The sequence below is a fragment of the Chiloscyllium plagiosum genome, chromosome 7, assembly GCF_004010195.1.
Source record: "Chiloscyllium plagiosum isolate BGI_BamShark_2017 chromosome 7, ASM401019v2, whole genome shotgun sequence".
Classification (NCBI taxonomy): domain Eukaryota; kingdom Metazoa; phylum Chordata; class Chondrichthyes; order Orectolobiformes; family Hemiscylliidae; genus Chiloscyllium; species Chiloscyllium plagiosum.
This window is the reverse complement of record NC_057716.1, coordinates 91376804-91402602: the sequence shown is the minus strand read 5'-3', so window position 1 is coordinate 91402602 and position 25799 is coordinate 91376804. Positions and strand designations below refer to the sequence as shown.

General features: G+C 42.5%; 1 protein-coding gene across 7 annotated transcripts in view; it reads right to left on the bottom strand.

Annotated features, from left to right (window-relative positions):
• Positions 1 to 5226: 5226 nt before the first annotated feature.
• si:dkey-3d4.3 (RING finger protein B) overlaps positions 5227 to 25799 on the bottom strand; it is a 66324-nt gene continuing 45751 nt past the window's right edge. For all 7 annotated transcript variants that reach the window (XM_043694216.1, XM_043694215.1, XM_043694214.1 and 4 more), the window contains 4 exons: positions 22840 to 22889; positions 18830 to 18950; positions 15420 to 15606; positions 5227 to 12195 (listed from right to left, as the gene is read on the bottom strand). In XM_043694216.1, the coding sequence (XP_043550151.1) occupies positions 11427 to 12195; positions 15420 to 15606; positions 18830 to 18950; positions 22840 to 22889 (1127 nt within the window). In that variant the 3' untranslated portion in view covers positions 5227 to 11426. The remainder of the gene's footprint in view (positions 12196 to 15419; positions 15607 to 18829; positions 18951 to 22839; positions 22890 to 25799) is intronic.

Genomic DNA, 25799 nt, shown 5'->3' with positions numbered 1-25799 from the left:
CAAACTCATTAATCCGGGAGCGTAGAGTGTTCTGGTGAGTGACGTCACTGGTGGATGTGATGTCAGCGATGGAGTCATCCTTGTTCTGGTGAGTGATGTCACTGGGGGCAGAAGTGTGGGCGGCACAGTGGTTAGCACTGCTGCCTCACAGCGCCAGAGACCCGGGTTCAGTTCCCGCCTCAGGCGACTGAGTTTGCATGTTGTCTGCGTGGGTTTCCTCCCACAGTCCAAAGATGTGCGGGTCAGGTGAAATGGCCATGCTAAATTGCCGATTATCTTACGTTCTTTTATGTCCGATATGGTAGAGAAAAAAAGTGTTTGTTGTGTGTGTGAATTCTTCTGAGGATGGAGAACACCAGGGGTCCTTTGCAGGTTTGGAAGAGTGGGGCCCTGAGCTGAGGCAGGGCTGACTGTCAAGAGATTAAGTGGTGCCTGCAAGTGTGGAATGGAGAATCCAGAAGAAGAACTGTTTCTGAGGTTTTGGCTTTGTAGTACATACTGGTTGTCCTCTTCAGTCCAAATTGTGTTTGTCTGAATGTAGTCGGGAGTGCATGTGGGATCATACAGTTCTGTAGGCAGGCATTGAGGAAGGAGACGTGGCTGTGGTAACGAGTCTGTTTCAGGACTCGTTTCAGGACTCAGAAGAGCTTCAGGGCAGAGGAGACAACCTGGGGGGTGCAGTGAGAGAGGGACTCACTGAGATTCTTGTAGAGAGAGGAGGAGAACTGCTTCAAGGTAGGCATCCTGGGAAGAGGCTTTGCAGTAAGGTTAAAATCAACTAGGAGAAAGTGAGGACTGCAGATGCTGGAGATCAGAGTCGAGAGTGTGGTGCTGGAAAAGTACAGCAGGTCAGGCAGCAACCAGGGAGCAGGAGAATCGACATTTCAGGCATAAGCCCTTCATCAGGAATGAGCTGTTAGAAATGAAGAGGTCAAGGGTGGGTAACAGGTCAGCACGGGGTGTCCAGGTGGAAGGGGTGTGTTGGAGGCGAGAGAAGGAGTCCTCAGTGGGTGGGCAGGAATATTGATTGAAAAAATGGGCCTGGAGGTAGAGGCAGTGGAAGGAATGTGCAATGTCGCAACACGTGTCAAACTCAGTAATCTGGGAGTGTAGAGGAATGAAGGTGAGGCCTTTGCTGAGGACTGAAAATTCATCCTCAGTGAGGGGAAAGTCTGGATGAATTGTAAAAGCTCCGCAGGGCTGGGAGCTAAGACCTGAGGTGCAGCTGGAGCTGGGTGTGGGAGTGGAGACTGCCACTTGGGTGGGTGTGGTTATGGGATCAGGAGTGATGTCACCAAGGGAAGTGACACGCATGAAGGGCTGATGCCTGAAACATCGATTCTCCTGCTCCTCGATTGCTGCCTGACCTGCTCTGCTTTTCCACATACTTGACTCTGATCTCCAGCATCTGTGGTCCTCACTTTCGCCTAGATGTAAGGAGCAACGTGGGTGGCACAGTGGTTAGCACTGCTGCCTCACAGTGCCAGAGATCCGGGTTCAATTCCCGCCTCAGGCGACTAACTGTGTGGAGTTTGCACGTTCTCCCCGTGTCTGCGTGGGTTTCCTCCGGGTGCTCCGGTTTCCTCCCACAGTCCAAAGATGTGCAGGTCAGGTGAATTGGCCATGCTAAATTGCCCGTAGTGTTAGGTAAGGGGTAAATATATGGGTGGGTTGCACTTCAGCGGGTCGGTGTGGACTTGTTGGGCCGAAGGGCCTGTTTCCACACTGTAATCTAATCTAATCTAATCTAAAAGTTTGGAGATGATAGGAAACTTGGTGAAGCAATTGCTCATAATAAACTTGATAGTGGACTTTAAGGTAAGGTAAGACAGGATGGGGAAATGGACGATGGTTCTGAGAAGCATGAAGCATTCTCACTTTTAAATATTAAAATATTCTGTTCAATAGCTGGGGCACAGTCCCAAAGTCATTTAGTCTCATCAGTCCATGCCGACTGTAATCCCAAATTAGACTAGTTCCACCTGCCTGTGTTTCTTCCATATCCCTCCCATCCTTTCCTATTCATGTACTTATCTAAATGCCTTTTAAACATCATAACTGTAGCTGCATCCACTACTTCCTCTGGCAGTTCATTCCACACACAAACCAGTCTTTTTTTTAAAAAAGGCCTTTTTTTACATCTTTCTCCTCCCATCTTTTAAAGTATGCCCCCTAGTCTTGAAATCCCCCACCCTGAGGAAAAGACACTGTCATTCACATTATCTATATCCCTTGTTGTTTTATAAACCTCTAAGGTTACTTTTCAAACTCCTACAGTCCAGTGAAGAAAGTCCCAGCTTATCCAGCCTCTCCTTATAACTCAAACCCTCCATTCCAGTAACTGCTTTGTAAATCTCTTCTGAACCCTCCAGCTTAATAATATCCTTCCTATAACAGAGCTGAGGAGAAAGTGAGGTCTGCAGACGCTGGAGATCAAAGCTGAAACTTTATTGCTGGAACAGCACAGCAGGTCAGGCAGCATCTAGGGAACAGAAGATTCGACGTTTCGGGCACATGCCCTTCTTCAGGAATGGGCATTCCTGAAGAAGGGCATGTGCCCGAAACGTCGAATCTTCTGTTCCCTAGATGCTGCCTGACCTGCTGTGCTGTTCCAGCAATAAAGTTTCAGCTATAACAGAGCTGACCAGAATTGGTCACAGTATTGCAGAAGAGGCCTCAGCAACGTCCTGTACAACTTCAACTTTACATCCCAACTCCTCTATTCAAAGAGCTGAGCAATGAAGGCAAGCATGCTAATGCCGCCTTAACCATCACATCTATAACTTGCTTGTCTGTCTTCAACACTTCCTTATGTAATCTAATTAATAGTACAAATACGTACAGAGGAATGTCTTCCTCACGTAGTGGATCCCAGAAACAGGGTGGTGAACTGCTACATTCGGCTGTTTGGAGTGAAATCAAGGAGCACTTTCACATGATGGAGTTTCAGTTTTCCAAGCTTCTTCATCTACAAGGTTAACTGCGGTCTGGCAGACTGAGATCACAAGATTTTTGTTCAGCAAAAATATCAAGTTAAATGGAATAGGAATCAGTTAAATGGAATAGGAATCAGTTAATAATCTCATTATTCAGTAGAATAGGCTTAAAGGACTGATTGATTGGTTTGCTTCTATTCATTTGAGTGTGTCATGTTTTCATTCACTTAGATGACAAAGTTATAGGGAATCCAAAGCATCAGTATAAAGCTGTTGAACAGGTTTTGTTCCCGAAACGTCGATTCTCCTGCTCCTCGGATGTTGCCTGACCTGCTGTGCTTTTCCAGCACCTCATTATCGACTCTGACGTCTAGTCCTCACCTTCTCCAGGTTTTGTTCCTTCCAGGCAGAAACATCCAATTCATTAAGACCGAGGATCATAAATTAGCTTCAAACTAAATATCACAGTATGGTTTTATTTTCCTTCTGTGTTAAGTTTTCTCATTTCACCGTGTGGATAAGTCACTGGGGCAGGTGTATCAGAATGCACTGTATAATCAGCAGTTGTAGGATGTGTGTCATGTAAGGAATAATTGAATGGAGCACAATGTATGTTGAAGTGTAGTGTTGTGCTTTATGCGGAGGGCAGATCAACACCAGTATCAAAGTAGACCCTGCAATTTATAGGGAACCCAGTTGTGCATCTAGAACAACAGTGGTAATGGGCTACCCAATTATTAAGATACAAGTTTAAGATACAAGTCTCGCCACCAAGTAAAATATAACATTAAAACTGATAACAGGAGGTTCTTCATTGCAGACAGTGAGGCATGGAGTAGACTTCAGGATAAAGTTGGGAAAACAAACAGAACCACAAAGTTTAATGACAGACTGTGGAAAAACCTTCAGCCCCTTCCAAATCGATGACCTATTCTGGAAGTCTCAGTGCAAAGTTATAGCTACCTGTTTATAAGCCAACTTGTGTATTTACAATAATTTTTAAAAAAATCACAAGGAGTTTCATCAGAGTATAATCAGACTTTATTTTTCTTTTGGCTTTGTATTCAAATCAGGGTACTGATTAAGGATGATCAGCCATGATCATATTGAATGGTGGTGCAGGCTCGAAGGGCAGAATGGCCTACTCCTGCACCTATTGTCTATTGTTTTAAAAGCAAAATACTGCACGTGCTGGAAATCTGAAATAAAAGCAGAACATTCTGGAGAAATTCAGGAGGGATGGAAGCATCTAAAGAAGGAGAAATAGATGATGTTTTGAGTCCAGTCTGACTCTGGGGAACTAAAAGGTTCTGAAGCAGAGTCAGATTGGACTCAAAACATCATCAGTTTCTCCTTCCATAGATGCTGCCAGAAGTGGTGAGACATGGCAGCCAATTTAGCCACTGGCGTAGGTGTTAAGGAGAGTCCTAAAGGAGGACAGGGAAGTTAAATAGAAGAAAACTTCCACTATTGGAGACTCAGACGTTTGAAGGTTCAGTTATCATTAATGTTAAAGAAAGTGGGTAAAGCACAAGAGGCCAGAGTTAAAACAATGCAAAGGACTTGGAGCATGGTAGGGGTGAAAGTGATTTGGGGTGGTAGAGGGAGCAAAGCATGGAGGGATAGGCTCACAAGAATTAAAAATTAAAAATTACTGTTGGACCAGGAATTAAGCAGCAGCATTTAACTTTTAAGAGCATGAGTGAATCTGGATATACGTGAGGAATTTAATATAAGACATGGTTAACTCAAAGTCTGGACAACGCAAGTCTTAAGCAAATGCTTTAGCCAGTACGCAAACAATGGTGTCGAAGGGACAGCTCAGTGGCTCACAGCGCCAGGGACCCAGATTTGATTTCTTACTCGGGTGACTGTATGGGGTTAGCTCGTTCTCCCAGTGTCTGCATGTTTCTGTGCTCCGGTTTCCTTCCACAGTTCAAAGTTGTGCCAATTAGGTCATCCTAAGTTGCCTTGTAGGATCTAGGAATATGCAGGCTAGCCGTGATAAATGCAGGGTTACAGGGAGAGGATTGGGGGTTGGGTGTGATTCTCTTTGGTAGGCTGAATGGCCTCTTGCTGCCTTATAGGGATTCTGATTCCATGATATCCTGGGGGAACGTGGGTTTGGGGTCTCATTTTCTATGTTTAATGTGATTATCCTTGAGGTTCAATATACAACTAAGCATTCTTGCAGTAATGATAACTTGCAAATTTCTGTGAAGATGGGCTTCAAAAAGAATACTTTAACAACAATCAATGTGAAGCTTTTAAGGAAGTGACCAGAAGCAAATTTAATTGTAAACATTAGCTTTATTTGTAACATGAAGGCGCCTGCTTATTTATGATAAACATTCCACAAGTGGGTAAAGATGTAAAATACAAACAAAAGCATTCTACTGTAAAGCTTCAAACCCAACACTTCAGTGTGAGCAACAGTTGCTTTTATCACTGCATTTATTTTGTTTTCTGACTGTTTAGTAAACATTTGCATCATACACATCTAAAGTAAAACCACACAGACACTTGCGTTGTTTTAATTCCAGAGCTGAATGCTCACGTTATAGCCTTTGTTTGACATGAGGCATCACTTAAATTTCAAAAATAAGTTAGACAGGTTTACTAACTAGCCTCTGCCTTTTGTGTAAAACTAATGGAAAGAGACGGATTATTCCACTAAGTAAGCAATATTTGATACATTAGTGAACCAGCATCATTGTGCACGATAAATAACCTGTAGAAATTTATATTGGTTTTATTTGCACCACACTTATAGCTGCCTAATAAATGCTGGCCTAGTGACATGCATATCCCATGAATGAATTTTTTTTAAAAAAAGTGCAATAGTCTCATTCTAGAACACTGATTATAAACTATAATAGTGGCGTTTCCGCTACTAGTCAATCCAAACACTCCTGTGCTAACACAGGCTTGTTTGTTCAAATTCTCTCTCATCCTTTTGTAACATAACAAAGAAACTGTGGTTCCTGGGTTCATGCCACAGATGTAGGTGCAAAGACTATCGAACCATGGCATTCTGAAAGCAGAGCTCAAGGATTCCCAATGGCAGCAGCAGACTGTAATGCACAGTCAGCACAGTGAAGGAAACCTCCAACCTGACATGGGCCTTGTACAAATGATGTAAATGCGCAATAACTTCCACAATCCAAACTGCTGGATTGTGCAGCAGTACACAGTAAGAAGATAGACTTTTTTTCTCAACCACACTTACAGCAATTATTCCACACAGTAACATTGATAACAGTCTGCAGCCAACTTTTCCAACTCATTAGCTAAATCAGTAAATTGCACTGCAGTGGATCCAGTCTAAGCTCCTGCACACAGCAACCCATTCAGTACATCATTCCCCCTGTCACCTGGCTCAGGTTCACATAACTGAGTCAGCACCATGTGCCTGGTTTGACACTTTGGCTAGTCTTCTGAGGCCTGGGATGCAGATTCAACTCAGGAAGGAATCGGATATATACTTATATTTAATCAAAGGAAAAGATAAGGTAAAACATGAAATTGATATCTCTTTCAGAGAGCCAACACACCCAGGCTCTGGAATGAATGATGCACTAAAAGCATACCGAGTTCTATTGGATATGGTTAGTGTGGCAAGAGACTGAGGAGTCTCAACAATGGCAATATGGCATACTAGCCCGTTATTGCATTCCAACTATTTAGATCCTGCTGTATGTACTGTAAGATTAAAAATAGGAAAATTGATTCCAAACAGAACTTATGAGTCTAAAAAAGTATAAAAGAAACCTCAATTCACTGAGACTTTAAAGTTAATAGTGCAATAACTTTGTCACTTTCACATCACCTGGCCTGCAAACTAATATCTTGGCAGAACACTGGAGACTACCTTCAGTCCATCCATCTCTACTTTTACAAGCACTTGAGATTGACAAATACATAGATAACATTTCTAATGTTAAATCCAATGTAAATTTTAGATAAGCAATCTGTATATAAACTTTTGCAATATAAATTCTATTTCTGATAGCTTGTATTTTATAACCACAATCATTAGTAATACTTAAGACTACATGTCTCTAACCCACCATATTTCCTCTAATCCCTGTCACTGTCAGTAATATTCCTGACACCACGTAACTAACCTCTAATACCCAAACTCCATATCATTTATATCCTCGGCATTCAGTCACTATTCTCAGTAATATGTGACTGCACATAAACAACACCCAGAAGCTATTTCATTAATACCAGTTAAACCCTGTCACTACTCTCGGTAACAGCTCTGACTCCACATAACTAACTCCTGGTAATACCTCAGGCACATCATTAATAAACAGCAGTATCCCAGATGACACGTGACCGATTCTGGTTAAACACAAACTCTGTGTCATTAACTCCACTCATATCCCAACTCCACACTACTCATTTCACATTGTTTGTCGTTACTCTGAGCAGATGTGGACACCACACTTAAAGAAGGATATATTGATCTTGGAAGGAGTATACATAGATTTACAAGGATAATGCTTGGATGTCAGGGGTTAAGTTTGAGGAGAGATTATACAAATTAGGCCAGATTTTTCGAGAATCTGATCAAAGTCTTCAAGGTATTAACAGGAAAAGACAAGGTAGAATTTCCATTGGTTGGGAATTCTAGAACTAGGGGGGCATAGTCTGAGAATTAAGGTCAGACCATTCAGGAGTGATGTTAAGAAGCCCTTCTACATACAAAGGGGGTAGAGGTTTGGAATTCTCCTCCACAAATGGCAGTGGGTGCTAGATCACTTGTTAAATTTAAATCTGACATAGACATATTTTTGTTAAGGGAGTAAGGAATATGGGTCAAAGGCAGGTATAGGTCACAGATCAGCCTTGATCTCAGTAAATGGCAGAACAGGCTTCAGGGGCTGAATGGCCTACTCATCATCCTACATTCTTATGATCCGATCAACACCTTTGCACACTCTCCATCACACCTCTTTCCAACCACACATACAGAGAGGATTTCAATATATGCCAACTTTCTGGGTGTGATGAGGACTCTCAACATTTACTGATTGTTTTAGGCTACAGCAAATTTCTTCCCTCCTTTGTTGTGAAACAATTTACTAAGTGATTGATGTCCAAAGTATTTTTTATTAAAAAAAAGGTGCAAAGGCCAATAATGGTTTGAATTTAAATGGCTTTAGCCAAAGGCACTTGAAAGATTAAAAAGTTCAGTTGCTAAGAAGAGACGAAATGGTTGGTGCTATAAGACTGGAGGCAGAGGATGTGCCCCTCCCATACTGGGGCAGGTCAGAAAGTGATGGTGCATGTAACACAATTGGATATTTACAATAAACTACAAGACTGAGATCTGGTCCACCTCTCGCACCTTTCCAGCTGGCATTTCCACACCTGCCACATCCATTACAGAATCATGAAGCACTGGCAGACCCAAATCCCACTGAGAGGCACTTGGACAGGTCTGGACCACCATTCAAGCACCTGCTACAGTTTGGCTGGATATTGGAGCGACAACGGTGCCCTAACCATTTGTGCAGGGGCTGGGGGGTGATCAATAGATGCCTCTATTGTGTGTACTGAATACATGCAGCACCCTCATAGGTCACAGGATTCTGATGGGACTGAAAACAACACTGATTTTAAGAATAAGTGACCATATAAACAATGCACATGTGACTCACCATCTAATTATAATGGACAGCACATTCAAAATAATACTTTTAAAAATGAACCATGCATTTAAAAAAATCCAGACAATGAGTTAAAGATGATAATTTTAGCTCCGTTTGTCTTCAGGGTTGTTTGGTTAAGCTTCTGCCTTATGGAGGGATTTCTAACGGTGTGAGAACAATTTGCCAGTCGCACCATAAACATGCCCAACCACTCTAATGCAGTGGGTGACAAGTCTATTACTGTCCCAACTGACCAACTCAAAATCCAATGGTTGGTATTGTGCTCCATTCCACTCCACATAAACAACGATTGGAAGTAAGAAAAAACCTCCAGCCCCTTTAGAACAATTTCCAGAGTCCATTTATGATCACTGTATCATAGACACATTCCCCTATTCTGACCTCCCCACAATCTCTTGTAACTTATTTGAAGTTCCTCAGATTTCCCCCATTCCTTGTTAAGAGACCCAGCAGTGCCAATCAACCCATTCAATACACAACAATCCACTGCAATCTTAAAAGCTGTTGATTAAAAGATAGTTCTCAGTGAAGCAACTCGTTACTTTTACTGACTCTATTTTCCCTGTTTGTGATCTCCATTTCATCTTGACTCTACATCAGTGGGGAGGCCCAGTTCCCAAAGACACTAATCAGTTGTAGCACTGCAGCTAAACAGCCAACTACACCACATTCAATGACACCTTTAAAGGTTTCAACAACAAAAACTAATACGCATGCTCAGTACACTGGCACAATGGTTTTAAAAATATTACAGAAAGCAGTCTGCAGTATATAACTTTTTCCAGTACGAGTTAAAATGCATCAACTGTTTAACTCATTGCTACACGTTTATTATCTGCTTTTAATGATACAAGTATTATCATGGGCAACAACAAAACAACCAAACTTCTGATGATCCATATTACTGTAAATAATCATGTAAACATCAACTTCTTGACTTAAGGCTTGAAACCCATCACTTTTCATGGACCGCACGTAAAAACCGACTCTAGCTTTTCAGCAATTATGGCATAAAAATTTCAAGGCCCAAAGAATAATCGTGATGATGTTAATGATTTTAAGTGTATAAATATGAATGAACATTAGAATCTGAAAATATACACCTAAAATGGTTATATATTGGATAATTATGGAGTGAAATAAATAAATATATATACACATATATAGTTTGTAACATTTTAAAATAAACAAATGTTAGCTAATATGAATTCTTTAGTGATGTCGTTTGTTACTTTATCTTGTTGCGAGGTGGTCCTTGAGCCCAAATCAAGCGTCCATGTCGGCCACCAAGACCATTAAAAGTCTCTACCTTGATGTTTACAAGCTGGTTTTGAACATTCAACTACCAGTATTTGCCAGAACTCAGGCAAAGGATCTTGTGTAAAAAAAAATTTACCTCCTTTCTCCTTTCAAACGCTGCCTGCATTTCAGCAGTCTGCTTTTACATTTTGAATTTTGCTCTATATTTTCTCTCATCATTGAAGCTCCTCCGAGGAAGCAGTGGGATAACCAGGTCTCTGTTGCACCTTTTGAAGTAGCTTTCACTATAACTCAGGTTTCGTTTTATTTCATCTTGCTAGATAGACAGTGCACTCGTTCTAGCTTAGCAGCCTCAGTTACCACAGCATTTAGACTGGGTTAATGAGTATTTTCTTTGGAGATTGAAGAGTTAGATGAATGTTGCACAGTAAGGCTTGGTAATAGGACTTTTCCCTAATTGCGCTGTGGGTGTGGTCTACAGCTGGTTTAAGACAACGGCTCTCTGCTATGTTCTCCATGACAATTAGGAATGAGCAACAAATTCTGGCTTTGCCTGCTTGAGATCATCCAACGACAGAACAGTAAATCAAAATTAGGAACTTTTGATGGCTTCTCACTACCAAGGGGAGCAAAGCACCTGAAATTAAGCATCTGTACCATGTGCAGAATCTTCCTGTGCAGATGAACAAGATAAATGGTAATGCAAGACATTGCTTCGGAAGAATGCTGGGCTCGAAGCAAAGCAGTTGACATCTATAACTGGAAGTCAGAAAATGAAGAGGGAGGAAACAGAAAGTGAAATCTATTATTCACCAGCCCAGCAAAAATCCTGGCATTAAGAATAGCAGATGGAACAATTGCCAAGAAGAAAAAAGCCCGCTCCCAACCACGATGTCCCTCCATAACCACTCTGGCTATTTGCAGTGTTACTTAGAATGCCAAAGAGCCTTGCCATATTTCACAAGCAAGACTTCTTGGCAAACCTTTTTTTTTTAAAATTGACCACACTTGCACAATTCCACTAAAATAATCTTAATCACAGCTTCAACATCAGTCAGGTCTTTTATGCAAACCTGCAGGAATTCCCAATTCTAACCATCGGTGCTCAGTATAAATGGAAGACCATTGTGAGTATTTAATGGATGCACTTTCCACTCTGTTTGCATGTCAAAATCTACAAACACATTCTGCATATTTGTCAGATTCATATCAGGAATTATTCTGATACATACAAAGTTTGATAAAAAAAATGCGCAAATTTGTCTGTTTGCACATTCTAGCTTATAAGAGTCAAATTCTATATAAAATCTATAAAAATATAACGACTCTTTAGAAAATGTTTGTTCTGAATTAGCAAATCACCACAATGGCAAAAACGTACAAATAAAGCTCTCAATGTTGCATCTCTTGATGACTAAGTGTGCCCTGAAACAAAAATGTTAATTAATTCTTTGATGAAAACAATAATAAGGTAACTTGCAAGGTTTTTTTTAAAAGAACTAGCACTTTAAAAACATTTCACAAGCAAGGGTTTTTTTTAAAAGAACTAGCACTTTAAAAACATTTCACAAAGCTTCATCTGCCATAATGAAATGCAGCCATTCTCAGATAATGGCTTTCCACCTACAATCAAGAGGACTTCTGGGAGGCTTTTGCTCGTGTGGAGTGTTACATCACCTTGGTCAAGACAGGGTGTCCCGGATTCTCGCAGAGCACTGTCTTCGCGATACTCCAGGGTACTGCCATCTGTAGGAGGCAGCTCCTTCGGCTGAATTGGAAAGCAGAGCCCATTATTTGAACGCCACTCACCCTCAGGATCAGTAGGTTCGGGTGCAGCCAGACTCAGAAGGTTTTCACTGCTTTCAGAAGACCGCATACTAAATGTTTTCATCTCTATGTTCGAATAAATGTTTTTTTCCCTGACCTTGACTGGCGATGGGCTGCAGTAACCGGGTGCCTGTGTGGAAAAATTCAAGCAGCAGGCTCCTTTTAGGGCAGCCAGGCGCTCCCCATTGTGTGCATTGTGCAGGCTGATGCTACTATCCGGGCAGATGAAGCTTGGGGTCGATGCTGTGCAGGAGATTTCATCAACAGGTTTCTCCTGGAAGCTAGGACCAACTCCGACTGTACAGTGATAGATTTTTGAAGGCGGGCTTGTGTCGGTTGCTGGGTTTAATCTCTCCCAGGTCTGTGTTTTCAACTGGAATTTCCACAGGCTGTTGTCAGAGTTGTTGTGGTTCCTTCCTCCACCAAAGATTAACATGTTGTCCTGGTATACGACAGCTGAATGACCCACTAACTGGTGAGGCCCAGACCTATGAGAAATCAAGAACAAATTAGCTTAGAGTCATAGAGCTGTACAGCAAGGAAACAGACTGTTCGGCCCAACTCGTCCATGGTGAGCAGATATCTTAAATTAGTCCAGTCCCATTTGTCAGCATTTGTCCCACATCCTGCTAAACCCTTTCTATTCATATACCCATCCAGATGCCTTTTAAATGTTGTAATTGAACCAGCCTCCACCACTTCCTCTGGCAGCTCAGTCCATACACAGACCACCTTGTGTGTGAAAAAGTTGCCCCTTTAGGTCCCTTTTAAATTTTGCCCCTCACACCTTAAACCTATGTTCTCTAGTTTTAGTCTTCCACACCCCAGGGAAAAGAAAATCTCGTCTATTAACCTTATCCATGCCCCTCACGATTTTAGAAACCTCTAGAAGGTCACCCCTCAGCCTCCAACATTTCAGGGAAAATAGCCCCAGCCCGTTCAGCCTCCAATAACAAGTCCTGAAAACATTCACAATTGGCATGCTGATGGATTAGTGAAAACCTGCAACAATCGTGGGTTGTGGTTTGTATTCGGCACACTATGTTTGTGGGAGGATAGAGCACAGGGGGTTGTGTTGAGCTACAGATCACACTAAGGAAGGGAGGTAAGAGACTAGAGATCAGGCAGCTGCATAAGGAACAAGCTTTGCAAAGTAAATCAAATGGTGTTAACCCTGGTTTAGCAGCTGTCCTCATCTAAGAATATGGTGAGAGAAGAAAAAAAAGATTCTGATATCTAGAATGCACTGGCAGTCACACAAATGTTTATATTTCCCCATTGATTAAATTAAATCATGCAGAAAGGCTCAGGACAATGAACTTTCTTTCCCTATAAGGCAGCAAAGCCTCCAGTGAACGTGTTCCTGACTATGAATGGGTTTGTCAAAATTAATGCAAGCTAAGAGTGCACTCTGTAAATGGTTCCAATAGAAAGGAAAAAAGAGTGAAAGTGTGAATGTGGAGATAAGAAAGGAACAGTCAGAACCACTTCCCAAAAAGACCACGGCTCAGTGAATATGTTATTAGGAATGACCATTGAAGCAGGTAGTGTAAGTGAGTCTAGTGACCAGATGTATTTAAGCTAAACGAACAAAAGGAATTGAAGGATATTTAAAGTGAGATAATGTTGAATCTGTCAAAAAAGTTAAAAGCTATACGGACTTAAAAGCATTTTTATGTACCAAAACGTGCAGAGTTTCTCATGAGGAATCTAATTCGTAAAGCTGCAAAAGCAACAGCAACTTGCATTTGTATAGCACCTTTCCTGTAGGTATTTCATGTGTGCATTGACATTGAGACAACAAAAACCTTGGCACTGATCCATATCTTTTTATTCTTTAAGGGAATGTGGGCATCACTGTCAAGGCCAGCACTCGATGGCCATCCTGAACTGCCTTTGAACTGAGTGGCATCCAAGAGTCAACCATGTTGCTGTGGATGTGGAGTCACATGCAAGCCAGATCAAGTAAGGATGGCAGATTTGTTTCCCTAAAGTTAGTTGTTAACTTTAAATCCCAGATAGATTATTGTTCTGTTAAGCAAAGGTATTAAGTAAAGGCAGGTACATGGAGTTAGACCACAGATCAGCCACGATCTCATTGAATAGTGGGTCAGGCTTGAGGGGCTGAATGGTCTACTCCTGTTCTCACATTCCTAAAACACATTTCTTAGCCAAATGGGTTTTTAGAGAAATTGATGACAGTTCCATGGTCACCACTACTGAAATGAGCTTTCAATTCCAGGTTTTTGTTAAACGAACTTAAGTTTCACCAGCTGCCATGATGAGATTTGAACCTGCAGCATCAGAGCACTAAATGGGCCATTAGATTAGTTCAGTGACATTTTCACCATGCCAGCACCTCCCCCTAAGCAGCTTCAGGACAGATGTCCAAAGGATTAATCAGAAAGCTAGGTTCTAAGGTCTCACTGAAAGCAGGCATAATGGGTAGAGAACATATGAAACAGGAGCAGAACTAGACCATTTATCCCCTAAAGTCTACTCTGACCCACTACAGGAAACATCAATTTCAAATCCACCTTGCCAAAACTATTCAATATCTTGTAGATTTCAATCAAGTCACTCCTCACTTTTCAAAACTCGAGTGAAAACAAACCCAGCCGGTCTAACCTATGCTCATTCCAGATATCAATCTCGTAAACCTCCTCTGAACCACTTCCAATAGGGTTGGTGGCAGACTGGCTAGCACTGCTACCTCAAAGTGCCAGGGTCCCAGGTTCAATTCCAGCCTTAGGTAACTACCTGTTTGGAGTTTGTACATTTGCCCTGTGTCTTTGTGGTTTCCTCTGGGTGCTCTGGTTTCTTCCTAAGTCCAAAGATGTGCAGATTACGTGGATTGGCCATGCTACATTGCCCATAGAGTCCAGGGATGCGCAAGGTAGGTGGTTTAGCCATGGGAAATGCAGGGTTAGGGGGATAGGGTAGGGGTTGGGTCTGGATGGGATGCTCTTTGGAGGCTCAGTGTGGACTCAATGGCCTACTTCCACACTGTAGAATTTTAAAATTCTATATTTTAAGCCTTCTCCAAAAAAACAAAAGAAGCCAAAACTGCACAGAGAATTTGCCTTGTGTTCAGAATTTGTTGCGTCATACTCAATCAACCAATACTCTGTGTAACTGAGCCATAGAGAAGGCTGAGGGAGCAATCCCAGAGGTAAAGGCTTTGACAGATTAAGGCACAGTTACCAATGGTGGTGTGCAAGAGACCAGGATCAGTCTGGAGCAGAGTTTCAGACATCAGGACAACGAACGATTTTTAGATTAGATTCCCTACAGAGTGGAAACAGGCCTTTCGGCCCAACAAGTCCACACCGACCCTCCGAATAGTAACCCACCCGGACCCATTTCCCTCTGACTAATGCACCTAACACGATGGGCAATTTAGCATGGCCAATTCACCTGACCTGCACATTTTAGGACTGTGGGAGGAAACCGGAGCCCCCGGAGGGAATCCACGCAGACACGGGGAGAATGTGCAAACACAGACAGACAGTCACCCGAGGCTGGAATTGAACCTGGGACCCCGGTGTTGTGAGGCAGCAGTGCTAACCACTGAACCACCATGCCACCCAGGCTGGGTTTGAGATGAAGATTAATTTTACGAGTAATCTTTAGAATTAATTAGTTATTCAATTAGACCCAGTTGCTGCTCACTGAACCACGACTACATGCGGGTGTCGAAGTCGCTCTTTACCGTGCTCTGATCCTGGACCATATGCAACTGCTGAAGTCCCACTTCCAAAAGTCATTCTGTTCGACAAGGCCAACCAGTCCACCAAACAAGTACATTCCTCTCTTGTAGACAGCTGCAGAGTGACTGTACCGAGGTCCCGGACCTACGTCCCCACAAGGAGTAAACACTGGGCACCAATCTTTGGCAACTGTTGGAAAGATGCATTTTGGTAACACTGAAATTGAGATGCAAAACTGCAAAGTTTATTTATTTTGTAAAGATATTATCTCCCTTTCCTACAGCTTTGCTTTTTCTCATTTTTCTAAAACCTGGTTATGGGAGAGACAGTCCACTGGCTGGGTCAGCAATTAATGCTCAATCAACCATATCGGTCACTCACTGCCTGAGCGGGTAAAGATGACAGATTTCCTTCCCCATAGGACAATAGCGAAGCAGATTAACTTTTATAACAATTGGCATTAGGTTGGCTTTTTAATTCCAGTTTTTAAAAATGGAATTAAAATGTCACCATCTGCTGTGGTGGGATCCAAACTCTGTTTCATTTCCTCAGAAAATTAGCCTGGGCTTTTGGATTGCCAGCCCAGTGACATCACCAGTGCTTTCCTTTCTGATCAAATCAACCTAGGTTGGGTCTGCTGGGATTGTTGATATTTTAAGTTTACTTTTAGGACAGTGAACGCAGCAGTAAGTTGTAAATTGCACCAACTTAACAGTTATTAACCTTTTTATATTTGAACAACACAGATCTGTTGCAATCTTACATTAGCAGTAAAAGATTACCATACGGCAGCACGTTCTCAAATAACCATCCCCAGAAAATCCCGTGGCCAGCACAGCCCTGCTCACTTGCTGACTGCAGCCGTTTCTGAACCGAGTCCATATGGAACTCCACCCAACGGATACTGCATGTGTTGACCAGTTGTAACGTAAAAGAGCTTCCTGATGTTAGCACTATATTTCCTTTTAGTCAATTTGAAGTTGCACTCCCTTATCTTGCTGTGGTTTCATTTATATTTTTTCTGCGCAGCTAACACATGCTTCAATCCCATCATGCCAACCAAAGAGGCCGCGGTCAACTGGTGGTTTCCTGCTGGGCTAGCTGCAGTACCATTTGCACAACATGCAAAGAAAAACAATCAAACTCAAATGAACAGTTAACTTAGGGTAAAATAATAGACAATAGACAATAGGTGCAGGAGTAGTCCATTCTGCCCTTTGAGCCTGCACCACCATTCAATATGATCATGGCTGATAATCCTTAATTAGTATCCTGTTCCTGCCTTATCTCCACAACCCTTGATTCCACAATCCTTGAGAGCTCTATCCAACTCTTTCTTAAATGAATCCAGAGACTGGGCCTCCACTGCCCTCTGGGGCAGAGCATTCCACACAGCCACCACTCTCTGGGTGAAAAAGTTTCTCATCTCTGTCCTAAATGGTCTATCCCCGTATTTTTAAGCTGCGTCCTCTGGTTCGGCACTCACCAATCAGCGGAAACATGTTTCCTGCCTCCAGAGTGTCCAATCCTTTAATAATCTTATATGTCTCAGTCAGATCCCCTCTCAGTCTTCTAAACTCAAGGGTACACAAGCCCAGTCGCTCCAGTCTTTCAGTGTAAGGTAATCCCGCCATTCCAGGAATTGACCTCGTGAACCTACGCTGCACTCCCTCAATAGCCAGAATGTCTTTCCTCAAATTTGGAGACCAGAACTGCACACAGTACTCCAGGTGTGGTCTCACCTGGGCCCCGTACAGCTGCAGAAGAACCTCTTTGCTTCTGTACTCAATCCCTCTTGTTATAAAGGGAGGAACATGATTGTGTGAACCTCTAGAGTAAGAGCAATGACTTAAAGCCATCCTCATAGCTGTTGTGTTCGGCAGACGTGATGCTAGTGTTCGTGACATGTGCCTGGATGGTACCATGCACACACGCGTACCACCCCCCCCCCCCACACACACACACACACAAAAGATCTTGCTAACCCAGAGGGCCGAGGCAAACGCGATTCTTTCACAGCACCATTGCCAATTACAACGAGACTGCAGTCTGTTCCTCGGCCTTCCACCCAATTCATAAAAGGTTACTTGTCAGCTTCTGCCTTTCAGGCTGTGCTTTCAGTTGGGACACAATATTAGGTATGGCTCACCGAGTTTACCTCATGAAAAGCAAAGACTTTTAGACCAGAAAGATGACAGTTTCGAGTCCCTTTTTGTGCGCTCAGTGAACTGATCTCGGTTGGTCTTCGGAAGGAGTGCTTCGTGTCACTGCACTGACCAGGCTTCCCACTCCTGGTTGGTTTTTCCAGAAATCCAACTTACTGGAGGCACCTGCAGATGGATTTCAGGGGAGGGGAAGAGTGGGCTGAGATCTCGTGAACACCAATGCTCATCACAGCCTTCAGCCTTACATGGCTGAATAATGACATGAGCTACTAAATGGCAACGGAATTTATGCTTCCCCTGCATACAGGAATAAAATAACCCCTCCAGGAGAAGAGGCTGATGCAGGGAGAAAATTGGAGAGGAAACAAAACAAAAAAAATCACAATGCACATATTAAATTTAGCTAAACTGTAAAAACATGCCCTTCTGGAGGAGCGTCACTGGACCTAAAACGTTAACTCTACTTTCTTTTCACAAATGCTGCCAGACCTGCTGAGTTTCTCAAGCAAACTCTGTTTAAGATTTCCAAAACTGTAGTTTGTCATTTTACCTCCGTATCTACCCTGTCAAGTTCCATAAGAGTCTTGTACGTTTCGATATAGATTGCCTCTCATTCTTCTAAATTCCAGTGAGTACAGGCCCAACATACTCAACCTCTCCTCATGAGGCAGTCTCTCCATACCCAGTATAAGACAGTTTTATTTGTGAACAAAAGGTTGCCGGTAGCAAAAAAAATTACATGTAATTCCAGACACACAAAAATGGAACAGAAAGGACGGCACAGTGGCTCAGTGATTAGCACTGCTGCCTCACAGCACCAGGGTCCCAGGTTCGTTTCCAGCCTCGGGCGACTGTCTATGTGGAGCTTGCACATTCTCCGTGTCTGCGTGGGTTTCCTCCGGGTGCTCCAGTTTCCTCCCACAGTCCAAAGATGTGCGGGTCATGTAAATTGGCCATGCTAGATTGCCCATAGTGTTAGGTGCATTAGTCAAGAGAGAAATGGGTCTGGGTGGGTTACTCTTCGGAGGGTCGGTGTGGACTGGTTGGGCCAAAGGGCCTGTTTCTACACTGTAGGGAATCTAATCCAATCAAAGCAACCACTTAACACCCAACAGATAAGTGATTAAAGTGGCATGTAAAAACATTCCCCACGAGTTATGGTCAATGTCTTGAATATTGAATGTTACACCCAAAGAAAAGACCTATTCTTGAAATAATTTGAATGAATTGCTGGTTTTCTCACTTACCAAAGCTAAAGCTCCAGAACTCCTGTGAGGGTCCCTTTATATCGACATAACCACCATATACATACATTTGAGCCTCAAACACCACAGCAGTGTGGCCCTTCCTATTTTTGGGCACCTGTTTCTGAAGAAACAGAAGATAATTATTGTTAATTGTATGCTCATAACTTTTCAGTCATCCGATGCACTGTGATGTGGTGGTTCAAATCCCATGTCAGTAACAGGCTGAATTTTAAATGCAACTTCTGCATTTGGAATCCAAAGCCTCTATTGGTAACGGTGATCATAAAAACAACTGTAAAAGCCCATCTTGTTCACTAAACTCCTGAAGGTGAGGAAATCTCCAAATTGACTTGGTTTGGCCTAGATTGCCATCCAATGCCCTGTGAAATGACCTTGGCAAGCAACTCTGTTCCATGACATATTGAGAAAGGTAAATGCTGGGCTTGACAGTGAAGCCATTTTCCCATGAAGGAATAAAGGAAGCCTACAACACTTGTGCACAACTGGAATTGGAATTCGGCAATCAGAACGGCTACTGCAGTTATCCAACAGGCCAATTTACTTTCACATCCAATGCACCAGTTAGTGCTTCAACTCCCAGAGGATGATCTGGCACTTCCCACTGGCCTGTGAACACACAGGAGTAATTACAAATTGTACTTTGAGGTGATTTGTTACCTATTAGTGTGGAATTTACTGCCTTAAGACAGAATTGAAAAGATCAAGCAAGGCAAAACAATGGAAGACGCTACAAATACAAAGTTTACAACTGTAATCATGTGGGGCTGTCTGTTGAACTGAACATAAATGACATGTTTTAGTGCATATTTGTTAACATTAAAGGGGGATCAGGTTGTCTTACTGAGATGAAACTGCATCATATTAACGCTGGACGATGGTAAGAGCATCTGTGATAACACTAACAATGCCAGTTTCTCAAGTCCACAGCACCATTCAATAAGGTCCATTGTGGCTTCAACTCCATTTTCCTATCTACTCACTATAAACTTTGGGATCCCTCTCAATCATGAGTCCAACTCAGCCTTAAAAATATTCAATGATCCTGCCTCCACCACACTCTGGGGAACAGAATTCCATAAAGTAATGACTCTCCCAGAGAAAAGAATTATCCTCATCTTTGTTTTAAATATTAAAATTGTATTTTTCTGATCCATGCACCAGAACACCCAGATCCCTCTGTTCCACACAACACTGTAATCACACTTTAGGTAAATATAGATTTTTTTTCTACTTTTTGTGCTGTATTTTCATCACATTTTCCCACGTGAAATATTCCATCTGCCAATTTTTTTGCCCACTTACTTAAATTATCCTTTTGCAGACTCATGTTCTGTTTGCAACTTACTCTCCAGACCCTGGGTAGACAATTAGCCCTGAATTTTCATCCACTGATATTCCGTCTCAGCAATTCTCCTATTTACTGCTTCTTCCACTTGCCAATTCCCTCTCCTGAACACTCAGTGAGCCCGGATTCAGAAGAGAGTCAGCAAGTCAGAGAGGAAGTGAGAGAGAGGTACTTCCAATCAGAATGTTGTGGAGGGAAGCAGAGAGTGAGAGGGAGATGAGCAGGAGCGAGGCGATGAGCAAGAGGGTCAGTTAGCCGACATGTGACAGTTGACATGGGAGTGTTGATGAGAATAGCTGCCAGTCACGGGGTCATGCAGGGAAGGGGAGAGCGAGAGGAAGGATTGGGGAAATAACTCCACAAAGGCTGTTATCCCATCACCAAGTCACCCTTTATTTACATGTACACATTACTTCAGTGGTTTGGCCTCCTCAGAACTAGCTTGGAGAGTTAAAAGATCTTCTGACACTCCTGTTTATATCTGTCAGCCCCAGCTCCCTGACTGGATCAGATTAACAGCCCCCATAGGGAACTCAGCTTCTTTGTGGTCCATCTTGCTGACTTTGTCACAATCACTGCAACCACACCTCCCCCCCCCCCCCCCCCCCCCACCCCAACATCCCGGGACGTAGGTCTTTTTCTTAAAAGCATAAGACACAGGAACAGAAATAAGGCCATTCGGCCCATTGAGTCTGTTCCACCATTTAATCATGGCTGATATGCTTTTCAACCCCATTTTCCCACTTTCTCCCCGAAACCTTTGATTCCCCTTGGCAAACAAGAACTTATCTATCCCTGTTTTAAATATACTCAATGACCTGGCCTCCACAGTCTTCTGTGGCAATGAATTCCACAGATTCACTACTCTCTGGCTAAAGACATTTCTCCTAATCTCCATTCAAAAGGGTCTTCCCTTTACTCTAAGGCTGTGCTCTCGGTCCTCGTCTCTCTTGCCAACGGAAACATCTTCCCAATGTCCACTCTGAAGCTTACAGAATACTGAACAGCCTGACAATCAGATCCCCACCTCATCCTTCTAAACTCCATTGGGTACAGTTCTTGTAGCCTCTGCTGGGGTATTTTCACACTGGGACTAGTTCCTCCACCTAGATGAAAGTGAGGACTGCAGATGCTGGAGATCAGAGTCAAGATTAGAGCACAGCAGGTCAGGCAGCATCTGAGGAGCAGGAAAATCAATGTTTCGGGCAAAAGCCCTTCATCAGGAATGTTTCCCTCAGTTAAGGGTGGCATGGAACGGACTGCAACCTATCTCTTGTGCTTGGAGCATCTCAGAGGAAATTCATCCTCCTCTTGAGTTGGCGAAGGTGTCGAGGCTGTGACATCTGCCATGTCCATCTCAGACTTTGAGGTTTCTTCGACGTTAGACAGAGGGGGAGAACCCCACGTGTTCAGACAGCCTTTCCGGATATTCTGAGGGGCTGGGTATGTTTTGCTCCTGCCCCATTTGCACATTTAAAGCTTTTGCGTGGTCAATGTGCTTGTTCAGGAGCGCCTCACCAATCAGAGCTTTGTCCATCACCTTGCGTCGATCATGCCTCCTTCTCATGCAGGGCCATTTCCGTAGGTTCGGTACCAAACTTCATTCCCTGAAGTAAACTGTCTCTCTCACTTACAGGAGACTCGTGTCAGGCATTGCAGATCCTGATGCCTTTTCACCCACCACATCAGGTCTGGGAACACCATCACCTGTAAGTTCCCCTCCAAATCACTACAACGCTGACTTGGAAATATCTTGATGTTCCTTCAATGTCATTAGGTGAAAATCCCCTGGATTTGCTTCCCTAATGGCATTGTGGGTCTACCTACAGCACGTGGATTGCAACAGTACAAGGAGGCAGCTGACGACCACCTTCTTAAGGGCAGCCATGGATGGGGCAACAAATACTGGTCAAGCCAGTGATGCCACACCCCATTAGTGAATTAAAAATAGAGTTTGAGGAGTGGCACAACAGAAGTACTCAAGAGTAAGTAAGTTATGACAAGGTGGATAGTGAGAGACTGGTTCCATTGTTTGCTTGGATAACGACGAATGAGGACACATAGATTTTTTTAAAAAAGCAACACAATCAAATGAAAGGCTAGAAAAACAATCCAGTACACAGAGAATGTGGAACTCTTTTCAAAAACCATCACTGAAGGAAAACACAGCAATATTTTGTAAAGGGGGAAACTAGATGTTTGAACAAGTGCAAAATGGAGGTTGTGGGGAGCGAGTAGGTGAATGGGTGTAGACTGTGTGATTCATGTAGAGAAGGATATCACTGCTAAACGATTGGTGAAATGACCTAATTGTACTCTTCAACCAGGTAAAATATATAGGATCAGTATTTACATGGCAGCCATTGTGACCACCAGATGCTCTAAAGCATTTTACAACCGATGAAGTCCTTTTCCAAAGTGTAGTGGCTGCTACAATGCGGGAAAGATGGAAATGTGCGCACAGCAATTTCCCAGAAACATGTGGTAAGAACTAGACTTTTTTTTAAAAATCTGATTATGGGTGAAATATTGGCTCGAATATTGGGCTTTCTTTGCTGACAGATGGCAGACTGATTTAGCTTCTCTTTGGAAAATAAGTATAAATATCAGCACTCTCCCTCACAGAATGAGGAGCATTTCTTACCATGACTTCACTTGAAAATGTCTGGTGCCACCAAGTCCATCTCTCACCATCTGTTAAAAATAAAACCTTCATTTAAATCCAACATGATGTGCAACTACTTGTACGAACCACAAGAGGGTACTTCACAGAGTTTATTAGTTGGAAAACAAAGTCTTTTATTAAAATGGCCTACAGAGAAAAGTCAAACTGAAGCAAACAAGATTCCACAAGTTCTTGGGATTCAAAGCACTCCCAAGTTCAAGCCTGTGGAATTCCCCAATACATTGGAACTCCTAAATTCTGCTTTCTCTTTATGTTTATGTACAAAGCATATAATATTAAACAGTGGATTATACTGGGAAGAGACGACTTACAATTAATAGTGCTGCTGGGATAACACAAATGTTTGAGATTAAGCACATATATCACTTTGATCATTATTTCAATCGCTACAACATCTCAAAGAGGTTACTCTGAGAAAAGCAGAGAATTACCCTGTGGCTAGTGTTTCAACAACCCTTCACTTGTGAACTTATTCCTTTTCCAATCACTGCAGAAAAACAGCACAATTACAAATTCAGAAGAATTCTCTCTTTGTTTTGAACCCTACCCGACTGAAAGATGATATGTGCTTCTGGAGATTCAGTTATTCAATGGTGTTTATTTAAACTGAAAAGCAGACCTTTTAGAGACTCCACATGAGAGTAGATATTGGGATATTTTGTGGATTCATATTCACTCATGATGCAAGGTTGCTGGCTTCAACAACTTACACTGACTGAGATGCCCCAATGTGTTTTATCTGGGGAGAGAGATGGTCACAATTTTATTTTTGAACCTCACTTTGTTCTAATGTGTTCCAGTTTTTAAATGGAACATGGGCTTTGCTGGCTAGACCAGCATTTATTGGCAATCCTTAATTGCTCTCAAGGTGGTAGTGGTGAGTGCCTTCTTGAACTGCTTCAGTTCAAAGTGGGGTAAGTTGAACTGCAGTGCTCTTAGGAGAATGAAATTCCAGGATTGGGACCCAGGAAGAATGATATAGTTCCACATCAGAATGGTGTGTGGTTTGGAAGGGAACTTGCAGACAGTGCTATCCCCACAGAACCTCTAACCTTACTGTTCCAGATGTTAAAGACTAGAAATTTCGAAGATACTGCCTTGGTAAATTTCTGCAGTAAAGTCTGGTGCTAATTTGGGTCAGTGATGGAGGGAGCCAAAATGGGTGTTAACGGGATGTGGATGTTTTTGGGGGGGGGGGGTGCAATCAAGCAGGCGTAATGGTGACAAACTTCTTCAGCTTTGGTAGCATTGCACTCACCTGGGCAATTTGGAGGAACTTGATCACAATCCTGTCTTGTGCCTTTTACACAGTGGACAGATTTTGGGGTAGTCAGGTGAGTTATTCAACTCAGAATTCCTTGTCTCTGACCTGCTTTTATACCTGGGTGGCATTGCATTCACCTGGGCAATTTGGAGGAACTTGATCACAATCCTGCCTTGTGCCTTTTACACAGTGGACAGATTTTGGGGTAGTCAGGTGAGTTATTCAACTCAGAATTCCTTGTCTCTGACCTGCTTTTATACCTGCAGTCCAGTTTTTAAATTAAATTATAATATAGTTTAATCAATATTTGCTGAATGTAATTTTACTAATTAAAGTTAGAGTCAATCTGCAAGCATCCATGAAAATGGTATTCCTAAATGAAACAAAAATATTTTACTCATTTTTACCCATTATTTTTTATTATCGACATTCATCACAGCTGGGTATGGTCACCCAGAGGCTGTGATCCAGGATAAGCATTTAAAAGACTGAATTCAAATGCTAACATGGCAAATGGAGCCGAGCAGCAGGTGACCATGAAAGCTGCTGGAATGTTCCAAGCATCCAACTTACCATTTAGCTCACCAACCATCGAAACCTGCATCCCCATTCTAAGCGATTAAAGACTTAACTGCAATCTCGATTTGTCAATATGTTGCATCGGTTGTATGATACTTTGATCTATTACTGCGATTTTTGAGAATATTTGTAGCTCAGGTTGAGATGCAGGTTGTAAGTTAGCTCGCTGAGCTGGAAGGTTTGTTTTCAGACATTTCACCACCATGCTACGTTACATCTTCAGTGAGCCTCCAATGAGGTGCTGTATGACCTGCTTACAATTTGTGTGTCTTGGTCTGTTAAGGTGGATGGTATTATTCCTGGTTCTTTTTCCCAGAGATTGGTAAATTGGGTCCAAATCGATGTATTTATTGATGGACTTCCAGTTTGAATGTCAAGCCTCCAGGAATTCCCGTGCATGTATCGGCTTGTGCTAGGATGGGTGTGTTGTCCCGGTCAAAGTGGTGTCCTTCTTTGTACGTAAGGATACTAGTGATAGTGGGTCATGTTGTTTTGAGCGTAGTTGATGTTTGTGTATCCTGGTGGGTAGTTTTCTGCCTGTAACAAACACCACATTGGACAGACAGGCACATCCATTCTAGGACAGACTAAACAGAGATATACACGGGAATTCCTAGAGGCCTGGCATTCAGACTGGAACTCAATCAATAAACACATTGATATGAACCCCATTTACAAACCTCTTGAGAAAAAGAACCGGTAATGATTTCACACACCTTAACAGACCAAGACACATAAATAGAAAGCAGGACAGAGCACCAGCGCCTCACCGGAGGCTCACTGTTGTTACCTAGCATGGTGACAAAATGTTTGAAAACAAACCTGCCAGTTCAAGAAGCAAATTTACAACCTGATCTTTTACTATAAATTCTGTGTCCTATAAACCTGCCCCACTAGCTACCTGATGAAGGAACAGCGCTCCAAAAGCCTGTACTTCCAAATAAATCTGTTGGACTGTAACCTGGTGTTGTGTGATTTTTAAATGAATTAAATGTGAAAGTGGCGTTTTATTTGCAACTTCCTCAACCAAATTGGGAGGAAGTGTTTGCTTCAAGAATGAAGAACTGCAGTAACT